This window comes from Rhea americana, unplaced genomic scaffold, assembly GCF_003343005.1.
Source record: "Rhea americana isolate MKP2758 unplaced genomic scaffold, rheAme1 scaffold_94, whole genome shotgun sequence".
Classification (NCBI taxonomy): domain Eukaryota; kingdom Metazoa; phylum Chordata; class Aves; order Rheiformes; family Rheidae; genus Rhea; species Rhea americana.
Genome location: NW_028187133.1, coordinates 3,352,231 through 3,364,587, shown reverse-complemented (window position 1 = coordinate 3,364,587; position 12,357 = coordinate 3,352,231). Strand labels below are relative to the sequence as shown.

At 36.3% G+C, this 12,357-nt stretch overlaps 1 protein-coding gene across 2 annotated transcripts in view; it reads right to left on the bottom strand.

Moving 5' to 3' along the window:
- Positions 1-229: 229 nt before the first annotated feature.
- The window catches only part of GCLC (glutamate-cysteine ligase catalytic subunit), a 35,687-nt gene continuing 23,559 nt past the window's right edge, over positions 230-12,357 (bottom strand). For both annotated transcript variants that reach the window (XM_085324903.1, XM_085324904.1), the window contains exons 9-16: positions 11,420-11,558; positions 10,754-10,866; positions 9,974-10,066; positions 9,161-9,265; positions 6,112-6,193; positions 5,914-6,017; positions 5,689-5,809; positions 230-2,061 (exon numbers count right to left, since the gene is read on the bottom strand). In XM_085324903.1, coding sequence (XP_085181029.1) covers positions 1,856-2,061; positions 5,689-5,809; positions 5,914-6,017; positions 6,112-6,193; positions 9,161-9,265; positions 9,974-10,066; positions 10,754-10,866; positions 11,420-11,558 — 963 coding nt within the window. In that variant the 3' untranslated portion in view covers positions 230-1,855. The remainder of the gene's footprint in view (positions 2,062-5,688; positions 5,810-5,913; positions 6,018-6,111; positions 6,194-9,160; positions 9,266-9,973; positions 10,067-10,753; positions 10,867-11,419; positions 11,559-12,357) is intronic.

Here is a 12,357-nt window from a genome sequence, read left to right as displayed (position 1 = left end):
AAAAGCATGGTCTTTTTTAAGGCATCTTCCAAACAAACTGGGGGCAGACAGCTGCTACCACTGCAAGGACAAGGACTCTGTCCTGCAGGACTGGTAAAGCATTGGCCATTAGCCCTTCTCAGAAGTTTCACTAAGAAGAAAGTCAATGTTAGCAACGTGAGCGGTACTAACTAGATCAGTATCTTAGAGTTGCTTAAAACGTGCATTGGACGCATGCAAGTGAACAACAAAGACTGCAAATTTTTATTTTTAATTTCCTTATTCCAGAAACTGAATTAGCATATGACTGCGATTACACCTTGATTAAAACAAATCCACCGTAACAGAAAAAAAAAAAAGCATTCTTTTATTCTCTAATGCACACCAGGGAACACAGCACAAATTTTAATGTCAGTACATAAAAGCATCCTCTTAGTGCACCTTCACTGCAGTTTCTCCATTAGTTCTTTTTAAAAATTATTACATCTTAGATACTATTTATGCTTGCACGAAGTTTTACAAAATCTACCCATAACACAATTCAGTTTTTGAAGCCAGTTAAGAAGCCAAATTAAAAAGGCCTCATAAGTTTGCTTTATTTACAGTTGCAATGGCTAAGTTTTAAATACTTTACAATCAYTCCCAGCCCTGACTCCCAATTCAGAGGATTAGTGCACTTCATGATCAGTTTTACAGAGGGGATTAAGCTGCCCATACTTACAGCTATTGAGGTATCTCAGCTCTCTACATCAAGTACATTTTAGGAAATAAACATGCTGACAAAAATACTTATAATAACAAGGGACAAAGGAGAAATTCAACATTTGGAAAGCATCAGCAGGTCCTTGGTTCTGTGCTGCAGTCATTGACTGAACAGCAGCAATGGGGAGGGGGCACAAAACAGCAGTTAAGGAGTGCCACAGAACAGAGCAGGTACCTCTTGGGTCCTCCGTAAAGAGATCCTTGTTTCAGCTCTCATTTCCTCCTCTTTCTCTAACTTCCCCCCTTACAGCTTTTTCAAAAAAAAAAATAATTAAAAAAAAGAAAACACACAGAAACTACTCGAGTAAATTTTTGAACTATGACAGCATACGTTTACTTGAGAGGGGGAAAACGAACAACCACGCATCTGGGAGAGCATCTATTTATGTTAGTCTTTTTATGCAGGAGATGCTCGCTACGTAAGAATATGGCAGCCCTTTCCTAAGACTACACTTATCAGGAGACAGACGCACTTGCGTTATCTGAACGAAGACAGACCGTTTCCTCCCAACTGTACAGCTGGTGAATGGACACAGGTCTTGTGGCAACTGAGAAACTGCTGTAAAGATTAACAAATAGAATGCACATGCATATATATATTCTTATATACTTTCCAAAACAGAATGGAAGGGAGAAACCTCTATTAATCAGGTAGGTCCAGAAGGTTGGTTTGTTTGTTTGTTTGACGATAAGGTAGATTACTTAGCACATTCCAGGTTAGACAAATTACAGTAAACATTCAGTAACTGGAATGTATATAATATACAAGTACTATTACATTTACAAAGCTGTTCAGGACAATTTTTTGTTTCTAGAATAAGCATAAAAAAGTTACAAGCTAATTCACAATAACTTTAGATACAATGTTATTAAAATACATTGATGTTAATCATAAAAATATTTTACTATTTACATGTACATTGTATAAACCTTAACAATAAAGAATATGCCCACTTTAGGATGCCTTAAACGAATATTCAGGCAGATTGGCCCATTTTATAGTGCAGCATCACCAGTTTTGGTCTTCACACCATGAAGCTGTACCAGATTCACAGTACCATTGCTAGTGCCTTGTTAAAATTCTTAAAACTTTCTACTGTGTAAGACACATTCATTACAAAGAGCCAGTTTTGTTTCCACTTGGTTTCTTGTTAAATCCTACTCCCAATAGTTCAGGACACTCCGCCTTGCCTTGTGCAATTTGGTTGCATTTCCAAATAAGGCTGTAATTCATTTCATCAGTTATCACGCTATCTTGCTTGTAGTCTGGATGTTGTGCGATAAATTCCCTCATCCATCGAGCAACTGTCATTAACTCTCCTGTGGGCAATTGGAAGTCAAGGGTCAGACAGTTAATACATTCAATTAACAACACTTAACATTCTGCATATTACATACACAATCAATAAATACTCTATATTTTCATGATATATATGCATGTATTTTTAATCATGGCTAAAATTGATGGAAAATTCAACAGACATATCTGTCAGATAGTCCAAAACCTACTTGTCTGGAACAATTTTCAAGCCTTCAGATGTTTTAACAAGGTAGCACAGAGAAAAGTATTATACCCAACTACTGGAACAGGCGTTACTAACAAATTATAGCAAGAGGTCTCAAACATTTAACAGAGAAGCTGTCTGAGATAAGTCAAACTGCACTCCAGATACCTCTACAATAGTTACAAACACATGAAATGATTTTGTGGCTGATCCATCCAACTCAGCTCCTAGCATGGCTCTGTCTACCTTGGATTATTCTGCTACTTTCCTCTGCTGGCAGCTCCCCTAGCAGAAGATAGGCAGATTCCTGAACATACTAACTCCTAGTTTGTATACACAGTGTACTCAGTGCTTACTTAAGCAGGATTTACTTGACCTAATGGCAGTCACTGGGATTGAGACAGCTGTATAGGGCCATTAAGTGACACACACTACTTCCAGGAGACCTGTATCCTTGTGAAGCAGCAACTGGAGACCAGCTGGACACCAGTGTTCAAGCTATTGAACCCTGCTCCAGAATGCTGCATAGGTAATCAAACCTCAACTAGCACAAATTAAGCTAACTTTGATAACAAGGCATCAGTGTAGACTGCCAAGGTGTCTGAAGAGCCTAGCAGAAGTCAGTTCTTTTCATTTTCATTGTACAGAGTTGTTGAGATTCTAACTGCATATAAACACACAGATCACATTATACACACACGTATACATATATGCACATATATAATAGCAGATAAGAATTATTCAAGAAGTATTTTTTTGTAACGCCTTCTAACTCAAATGAGAAATCTCTTAAACAGATCAGAACAGGGAATCTGTAAGAAAAATCAATAGGGTCGGGAATTACCAGAGCACAACATTCTTCAACTAAAAACCTGTTCCACGCTATCAAAGCTCATGTAAACTAGAAAGCATCCTAGCACATGCTAACACAGACACTTAGTGTTCAGCCAGCCCAATTGCTCCTCACTGGAAATAAAATGACATGCACTAACCGTCAAAATCCAAAATACATAGATCAAGAACACAGCATACAACTCTCAGAATGCAATAAAATCAGAAAAAAAGCACTATAAATTGATAAGAAGTATTAGACAACTTCTAAATAAGAAGAGACAGAATGAAGAAAGTCTCAAAACTGKGAGAGACAACAGACCAAACCAGTTTACAAAATTGTGAATGTTGATGAAAAGTGAGTAGAAAAGTATTATCTTACAAGAACTAGAAGGCATATCATGGATGTTTAAACAAGCAAAAAAAAGTGTACTTTTCACAGAGCATGTAATAAAATTGTGGTGCTTTGTGAGGAGCAGAATTATAATTACTTCAAAAGGGATTAGATATATACCATGGAAATCATGACTGTGAATAGCAACTAGGCACCACAGTTACTATGCCACCTTTGGCAGAGAAAATGCCTACGCTGCAGACTGCCAGGAGAGCACATTAGGGCAAGGATGCAGGTCATCTTAACACTACTTTCTCTGGTTTTCTGCAGCTGCGGCGGCCAAATAGCTGCTGCTTGCCTGGGCGAATCGAGGGTAGTGGTAGTTGCACACAAGCTAGACCTAGACCAGCAAGGACAATACACATCTGTGCTGCWTGAGAAGATTTCACTGGCAGAGACAAACTATGCCAGGGCAGGGTTAAAGCCCCAGCAGCAACGCTGCAGTGTTTAACRCACAGGAGTGCTCTGTGTTCACCATCTGAAGAGAGAAATCTGAAAAATGACCATTCTTTATAGGCAAGATGTGTCCTGTGCTAGATGGGCTGCATTTCAGGCACATTCAATTTAAGATTGATGGAAAGACAGAAAAATCCAGAGTGCATGACTGAGAAATATCATGGCACAGAAACACAATGGCTAATGCTTTTTCTGTGAACTCTAGTTCTTGTGAATTATCATTTAAAATAATTTCAGTTTAATCACAGTTAAAGAGATAAAAGCCCTAGATTCCATCTACCTTGCTCCTGCCTTTTAAGTATCTGTAAATACACGGGCTGATTTTTTGCAATGCCTGCAACTTGAAAACCATTTGCACCACAAAGCAAAAAAAAAAAAAAAAAAAAAATGCGCTCTTCAGAATGACTACACTGGCCACACAGTGCTGAGCCTCAGTTAATTAGCTCTCGGGGAAGGAAATAAAAAGAACAGAAACAAAACTGAACTTATGCATTCCTTTTCTTTTTGAGCAGCATTCTTCTGAAGGACAAAGCCCAAGAAAACATTGTTACTGCAGTGGCTAATATGCTTCAGGAATTTTTCTTCCTGTCCGTTTCTCATCCCTCATTCAGTTAAGCCAAACATCAAATCCCAGTCTGTGTTACTCGAGAGGCAAAAACCTGAAGCCTCCTACAAACAAGTAGCCTTAGGGATGGACATTTTCAGTTAAAGTAGTAATTAGTGAACTTGCTACCATTATGAAGCACTACTGAAATATTATATAGCAGGTGTGGGCAAGTGCTGATTTTCACCTCAGCTTTAAAAATGCCTTTAGCTAGAAGTTTCTAAAGTAATTTTCAAGAATTAAAAAGGAACATAACACTTCTAATTTAACATCTATGAACATACTTTATAAAAACAATTTGTCTTGATTTTTGAGACTGAAAGTAACCATCTGTCTAAGCTTACAGCAAGGCAAGCACTCAGGTGATCTGCACACAGAAAAGTATAAAACTGTTMCAGATACAGACTTTTGTACCCAATTCTGAATGAAGTCTGCATCTCTTACTAGTTATTTTGGTGCATTTTAAGGAGTATGAAAAGCCATTATATTGCCTAGTTTCAAAAATACTGTAACAYGGGGGAGGCAGGGAAGAACCTGGTTTGCTTTGGCTTTAAGGAGTTTTGATCCTTACAGAAGAGCTTTCTTATCAGGGAGCTAAAGACAAGGCCTTACGCTCTAACATACCAGAATTTAATCTTACGAATGTCAGCATGCTTTGGAGTCGCACCCGTAATAACTGGCTGTCAGGCCCACCCTCACATGCCCTTACAGCAGTCAAGTTAGAGGAAGAAGAGACTAGCGTATGCGCAACACTACTACAAAGTAGGTTATGCAGTGGCAAAAGCCAAATTAAGTGGTGCTGGAAAGCGGTGCTTGGATTGGAGAGATACTACTGTATCTACTAACTGTATCAACTACTCCAAACTTTTAAGTTCTAAAATGGATCCCTTGAACATTTAAGGTCAGAATTAAATAGGACCAGATTTAAGCCAGGAAACATGCTCTAGTCCTTTGTTCCTAATGATTCAGTACTTAACCAGAGAGCTGCAATTGCAGCCAGTCTTAACCCAACTGATAACTAGAAAATATTTACAAAATATTTATATAAATATGTAAATATTTAAATAAACTTAGTAAGTTAAATATTTATATTACTCTCAAAATAGGAAAAAAAAATCACTGCCAGAAAAATCACTGTCCAAAAGTGTCAGACATACCAGATGCTCTCTTTTTTATTAACTTCAGRTAGTTTAGGATGGTGCATCTTGTGTCCACATCCACTTCCATATTTTCAAGATAAGAATTCAAAATTGGGATCAAACCAGGAAAGAATCCTTCCTGTACAAGAGAACATAGTCATCACAAAAAATGCTTGATCTAATTTYTGGGAGGGTGGAATGGAGGGAAAGGTTATGTGTCCAGAAGACAGAAGAGGCTATGACCTTCCCATTGATAATTGTATCAATGCTCATTAGGGCGTACTCTTCCGTGTCTGTGCCTGTGCCATTCTGTGCAGAGCCACATCCATCCACAACAGCATTTCCACCTTAGTGAGTGACAAAGGAAAAGGAAAAAGCAGTTAGAAGGCAAAAGGTGCACAAAACGGTGACAACAGTGTGTCAGATTGCTTGTTACAATACCTTTACAAATATCCTTCCTGAAGTAAAACATCCCCTGCCGGACAGCATCTCTTTTCTGGGCCACCTTCATGTTTTCGTCCACCTAATAAAGGAARATTTTGCAAGACATTAGGATCTCCAAACCCTCACATTCTGGTCTCATTAGCTGGGACATCTACTATGTTTCTTACTATTCCACAACACAACACCAAGCTCTGGGGATATTTTATTTTGTGGTTTTGTACAAGACCCGTGAAAAGTAATGACTTTCCATAAAATTAGGTCACTAGCAGWAAAGGTAACAGTATTACTAGTAGGCTGCTATGTTAGAACAGGCAATGCTAATCTTTAATTTTGAATAGAAACAGAAGAACAGCTCTGATTAACAGGTTGCATTCCATCTGGCAAATTTCCCTATGGACATCTACATTCAATTTAAATGAGTACAGAACAAGAGAACTAGCATTTCTTTAACTATAGTCTGTTGTTTTCATTAACAAAAACATTTAAGTCTTTAGAAGAGTTACCATCACATTTAAAAAACTTTCAGAAATAATATTCCAGATAACATATTTGAACTAATAATTGGAATCATTATCTATCCCAAATCCAAACACCTATCAGGTAGTTAAATAAAATGAAATTGCTAGTAAAAAAGTTCTAAACTTCAATATTCTCAAAAACTACACAGCAGTGTTACTAAGCTTCTGGATAGAAGATTTTGTCCATCATTTATTTTTCAGACATCTAGCTTTACTATTGCCTTAAGAAGAAAGGCCAAGATCTGCTGAATTCTTTGGTTGGCCTTTTAAGTGCAATGCAAAATCTTCATTTAATTTTTAACTTTCAAAGCTTCATTTTCAAAAGTCCATTCTCACTCATTATGAAATATATTTATACAACAGGTTGTTTTGAAAGATTAAAAACATTCTAGCTGTAGTACAACCATAGYTGATTAGACAGCAGAGATTATTCTGAGATTAGCCCTATAAATCCTTATCCTTTTAAGCAACAGAGGCAGGTTTACTGATGGTTGTGCAACTCTGTGCTGCATTGTGTGCCAAATTACTTTGCAGGCTCAAATACTTGATTTTTTTTTTTTTATTCTGTTCAAGTTCCCTCTACACTCAATCTTTTTTTAGTCTTAACTAGTATTTGCTTAGCTAAAAATTTGCATTTTATTTATGGAAAACTCCACATGCACTGCATAAGTAAAATATTGATTAATATTAAATTGCTGTATTTTATGCTCATTTTCATAAAGTCTGAACTCTGTGACATCAGGAAGAGAATTCCTCCTTTTAGGTTTAGTATTATTTCAGTCTTTTCTTCCTTTTTCTTTTTTCTTTTTTTCTCNTTAATAGCAACTTCAGTATTTTTTTTTCCATTTCAATTAAAAACACTAAGAAAAGCAGCAGGATACTATTGGTACAGTGTAGGAGTATCAATTTAATTAAATTTTTTTTGGTGTCAGGTGTCAGGTCTCTGGAAGATGTGCAAGGACATTTCATCCAAAACAGTCCAACAACTGTGCTCACAGGATTAATGAGAAAAATCATTTTGCACCGCTGGTCTGTTTAAATGCTAGTCACAGTTGTGACAGTGTCAACAGCAGCTGTGTTTCCACCCAAATATCCTGTAACACTAAGTATGCTGAACTCCTCCTTTCCTCAAATAAAAGCAAAACAGAAAACAAGAACATGAAATACAGGCCACAGCCATATTAAAATAAATGCCCAAGTAAGTTTTTATCTTGACTGCCATAGGTTACTTTCCCCATCTGTTTCCCRTGGTGGAAACATGCCAGTTTCAAGAGTTTTGTGATAATGAGATTTATYAACATTTTGGAAGTAGCTGGACATTGTTAAACACACAGAAATTCCTCACAACAAAGATCAGCAGTCAAGGCCTCAGAGAAGTATTTCAGTCRGTTTTCACTAAATAGGCTTGAAGCCACACGTTGAACAAGCTAAAAGTGAAATACTGAATGGCTGCTGCACACTGAAATGTAGCAAAAGAACCATAAAAAGACTTTGCAACTGAAGAGAAGATGATGGCTTAATGCATATATAAAAAAGGAGAATGAATGAAGTCTCTACAGAACTTTTTCATTTGGTAACTGTAATATGATTACTCCAAAGCTGTAAGTGTATTTATTTCTTCCCGCACACACAGAACTTGCACAAGAATAGTTGCCTAAAGTTTAACTTCTATTCTTTCACWAATGTAAGACAGCAAAATAAACTTACATGGAGAGTTAAAGTACCTTGTCACTGGTGCTGAACAATACAWATTACTGTAAATTACTATATTTTATTTACCATTGTCAGAATACACACTGATTATTGTTGTAGGACAGATCTTTTCTACTGGATGTCATAAATACAGATTATACATGTCATAACAAAACCCTTGCTCTGAGAGAATGGATTCAATAYAATGCCAAATCTATATATTTAAATATATTAATTAATAGGAGTAAGTGGAGAAAGGAAAAGAAGGCATTAAYTTGTATTAGTTGCTGAAGATGTGACTCTTTGAAAGAAACCAAATGTGCCTGGAAGACTGAAGTTTGGCATCCTAGAAAAAAGTTAATTTTGTAATTTATGTTACTTTTGATACAAAAGCTAAAATGGAGTGCCTAATAGKAACAAATATAATAGGTAGCCACATTCATATTGCCATCACTGAAATCCAAATTCCACTGCTTTTAGGAGGGAAAAAAAAAAAATCAAACTAAGACATTCTTGCTTTCACTAGATTTTTAACAAGGCCTATAAACAGTTTCTGAATAAGGGTCTATTGGACATTTTTAATGGAGACATGAAAGGTAAACAAGAAATAGCTAACCATTTATCAATAAGCTTAATTCCATTAAATAGTAGTTAAACATTTGTTTAGTATCAGAGTTAGAATTGATTGTAAAGYCCAGAAGAAAACTGACTCAAAAACAGAAATTAGTATTCTGTTAAGTAWACAGATATTAATTCCTAGCATGCAGAGGGTAAAAATGAAACTTGATACATCTACTTTGCATTTAGCTCYAACAAATGAGATCTTTCACACCTACCTTGGACAAAGGAATGAGGAAATCCAGTTTATATGAGAGAATCACTCTGGTGAGCAACACCACAAACACAACATAAGCAGAGTTTTCAAAGTCTGTTAACTGGACCTAGACATGAAAAGATTAAGAGATAAAATTACTTCAGTTGGAATATGCCAATAGATCTGGAAGAGCTTGAAACAGACTCAAATGTTCATGCAGATACTTGTAATAAYGTATTCACAAATGTTCTACTAGCAGAGACAGTGATGTGCGTGCTGGAATCATGAACACTGACTTCAAATGCACACTTCAGCGCACACGCTTCAACAGCCTCAACCCTTTAATCCAATGCCAAAACATAAGTTTTAAAGGCTACCTAATAACCTGCACTTTCAGGCTTTCTGAGCATAATAGCTCTTAAATTTCCACTTTAAAAGGATTGAATTTAGCTCACAAATAGACAACTCTAAAACATAAGCACTTGTGAAAAACAAAACAAAGGAATTGTTCAGTACCAACAAAAGTCCTGAAGAAGTAAGRTTCCCAGGAACTAAACGCACTTTGTTTGCAATTGCTTTAATATAAGCCTGATTCCTCTCCTCATCACCTCAATTCCATTAGCGTGCTTTTACTATGCTACAGTAGATTCAGCAGTCAGTTACATTCCCAGTCCATGTTTGATTAAACACTGCTGTCCACTCCACTTACATCTAGCAGTTCAGAGGGGAGAAAACACAGTATAAGTAATATGAGTTTGATACTGGATGGCAGAATGCCTGGTGTTTTTTCACTTTTAAGTAAATGTGCTTTTGTGCATATTGACTCCTTCCTTACCTCCATAGGCCTGAATTCTACTCGCCATCCAATATCTGAATTTGGAGGAGGTGGTTTAAATCTCATTGTCTGCCAGTTTGTAGACTGAATGTTCTGCAAAGCACATGAAATAATCTGTCACAGTCAAAATATGCATCATYCTATAACACAAGCAAGGAAAAACAAACAGATGACTACAGTCTTACTAGTTTCCCCAAGAGCAGCCCAACAAATTACAGAGAAGTACTTCCAAAGTGCCATGACTTCCTAAAAGCCATGATGTAGCCACCCATCCTAGYGTATGACAAATATATCATACTTACTTATATGATATGGTTTGAGGATTACATACAAGATACTTGGAGGCAGAGATTAACTGACCTTCTAATAAAGTGTGGATGCATCCAAAACTAGAAAYACTTATCATCATAGTTACTCTTTCATAAATCTGTATGAGAGATGCACTTTTATATAAACACATCATGCAAAACAGCTTTTAGTAAGCCAAATTTCGATAACAATCATCTACATAGCTATAGTTTGGGCTCTACTTTACTGGGTTTAAAGTATAAGCCCCTACTGTCTCCAAAATAAAGTATAAAACAGTTTAGGAATATACAGAAATAAACATGCTTATAACTGAAAAAAAAATCACACTCTAAAGAACTAATTAGAGTAAGTGAAAAATACAAGAAGAGAACAATGTTATTAGATAATACRCGATCCTCCAATATAGTAGTACTATGAAGAATAAGCAATTTTAAGTACGTATGTATTAAATTCCTCTTAACCAAACATAACCTCAAAATGATCAGATTCATTCGCATCATCTAGATGTATTTTCTCCTCAAACAAAGTCAATGGGTCTCGAATAAACAGGTGTGCAATATGCTGTGCCAAAAGGTGATCAATACCTACAGGATGAAAATTCAGAGAAACTGGTCAGCAATCACATAGCTGGCTTTAGGAAATGATATGTGTTACAAGAACCAAGACAGAAAACATCCAATTGTGCAAGGCTACCTCAACCCGCCACATTCGGTTAATGTTTCAATGATGACTTTAAGAGGGAAGGAAACGATTAAAGAGAAAAGAGAACGTGTTCTTGTTTGGAAGCAGCAGCTGAACACTGGTCTAATTGCCATTCCTCCTGATTTCTTGTGCACCTGTGTGTCATGGTTCCTAAGACAGCTCTGSTCTCTCCACAAAGATAAAACATTAATTCATCAAACACTGAGCTTCAAGGTGGAAGYAGGGGTACAGTCTCCATTATAAATCACTATTTTTACTCTCAGGTCCAGATTACACAGATAATCTTCTGTGTGAACTTCTGCGTGACTCCTGAGTAGAAGTCACTCTCAGGGATGCACAATGACTGAAACAAACAAAAACTAAAACTTAAACCAAAATATTCCCACACGCTGCAAGCRGTATTCTAAACCTGCTCATAACAAGGCAAACACTTACCTTCCTTTATCAGGTGCTCGTAGATATCTTTGTCTATTGTCAAATCAATGTCATTGTATTTCTCACCACATTCAGATAGATAACTGTCTATGGAATCATATCTGGATTTACTGATTCTATAATGGTTGTTCTTCAGTGGCTATATAATTTAAGAATACAATATTTTAACAGCTTGTTAACAATGTTACCCAACTTTCGCTCACTAACGACACTTATCTGAGAATWATTACCCTGTTTAACTACAGCTTCAAAGTTTTTCAAGTGATACTGAATCTTCGAAAAAAATCAAAGTAAGTCCAGATGTACAGACACATACATGTGCAAGAAAGATCATACTAGCACGAGTCTTAARTAAGCTTGATGGAAAGTCATCCTGAAATTGACTATTTTGCTCATAGAAACATATTTGAATGTCAAATATAGCCAATATATTTTGAAGCAYGGACTACTTCTCCAAAAATGGAAACATTTTCCTGATGCATCACAACATCTCAAAATAAACCTAAGTATCTGGAAAATACTCTTATACCTACAACACATACCAATACACATATGAATACCAATACAGTTCAATTATGCACACATTATTAGAGATGCTCTTAAACTGAGTATTTCAAGAATTACTTCAAGTAGGGGTTTTAAAAATAATTTTATTTAATAATGTAGATGCCTTGGATGTCAATTCCTGCTTAGAGATATTTCTTAATTTCAACTTCTTATTACTGGCTCCTTTCATGTAGTTACAGTTTATGCTAGAACTTTACTCAGCGTTACCTGCCATTTAATACAAAGCAACTTTTGCCTTTTGGGCTCAAAACACAGAATGCACAGAATTTCATCACAGATAGGCTTTTTCAGCAAGTTATGGAAGAGACAAGGCAAAGTTTTATTGGAATTCCATATTGAACTAAAACATGTATTTGCTACTGTTAAGTTGT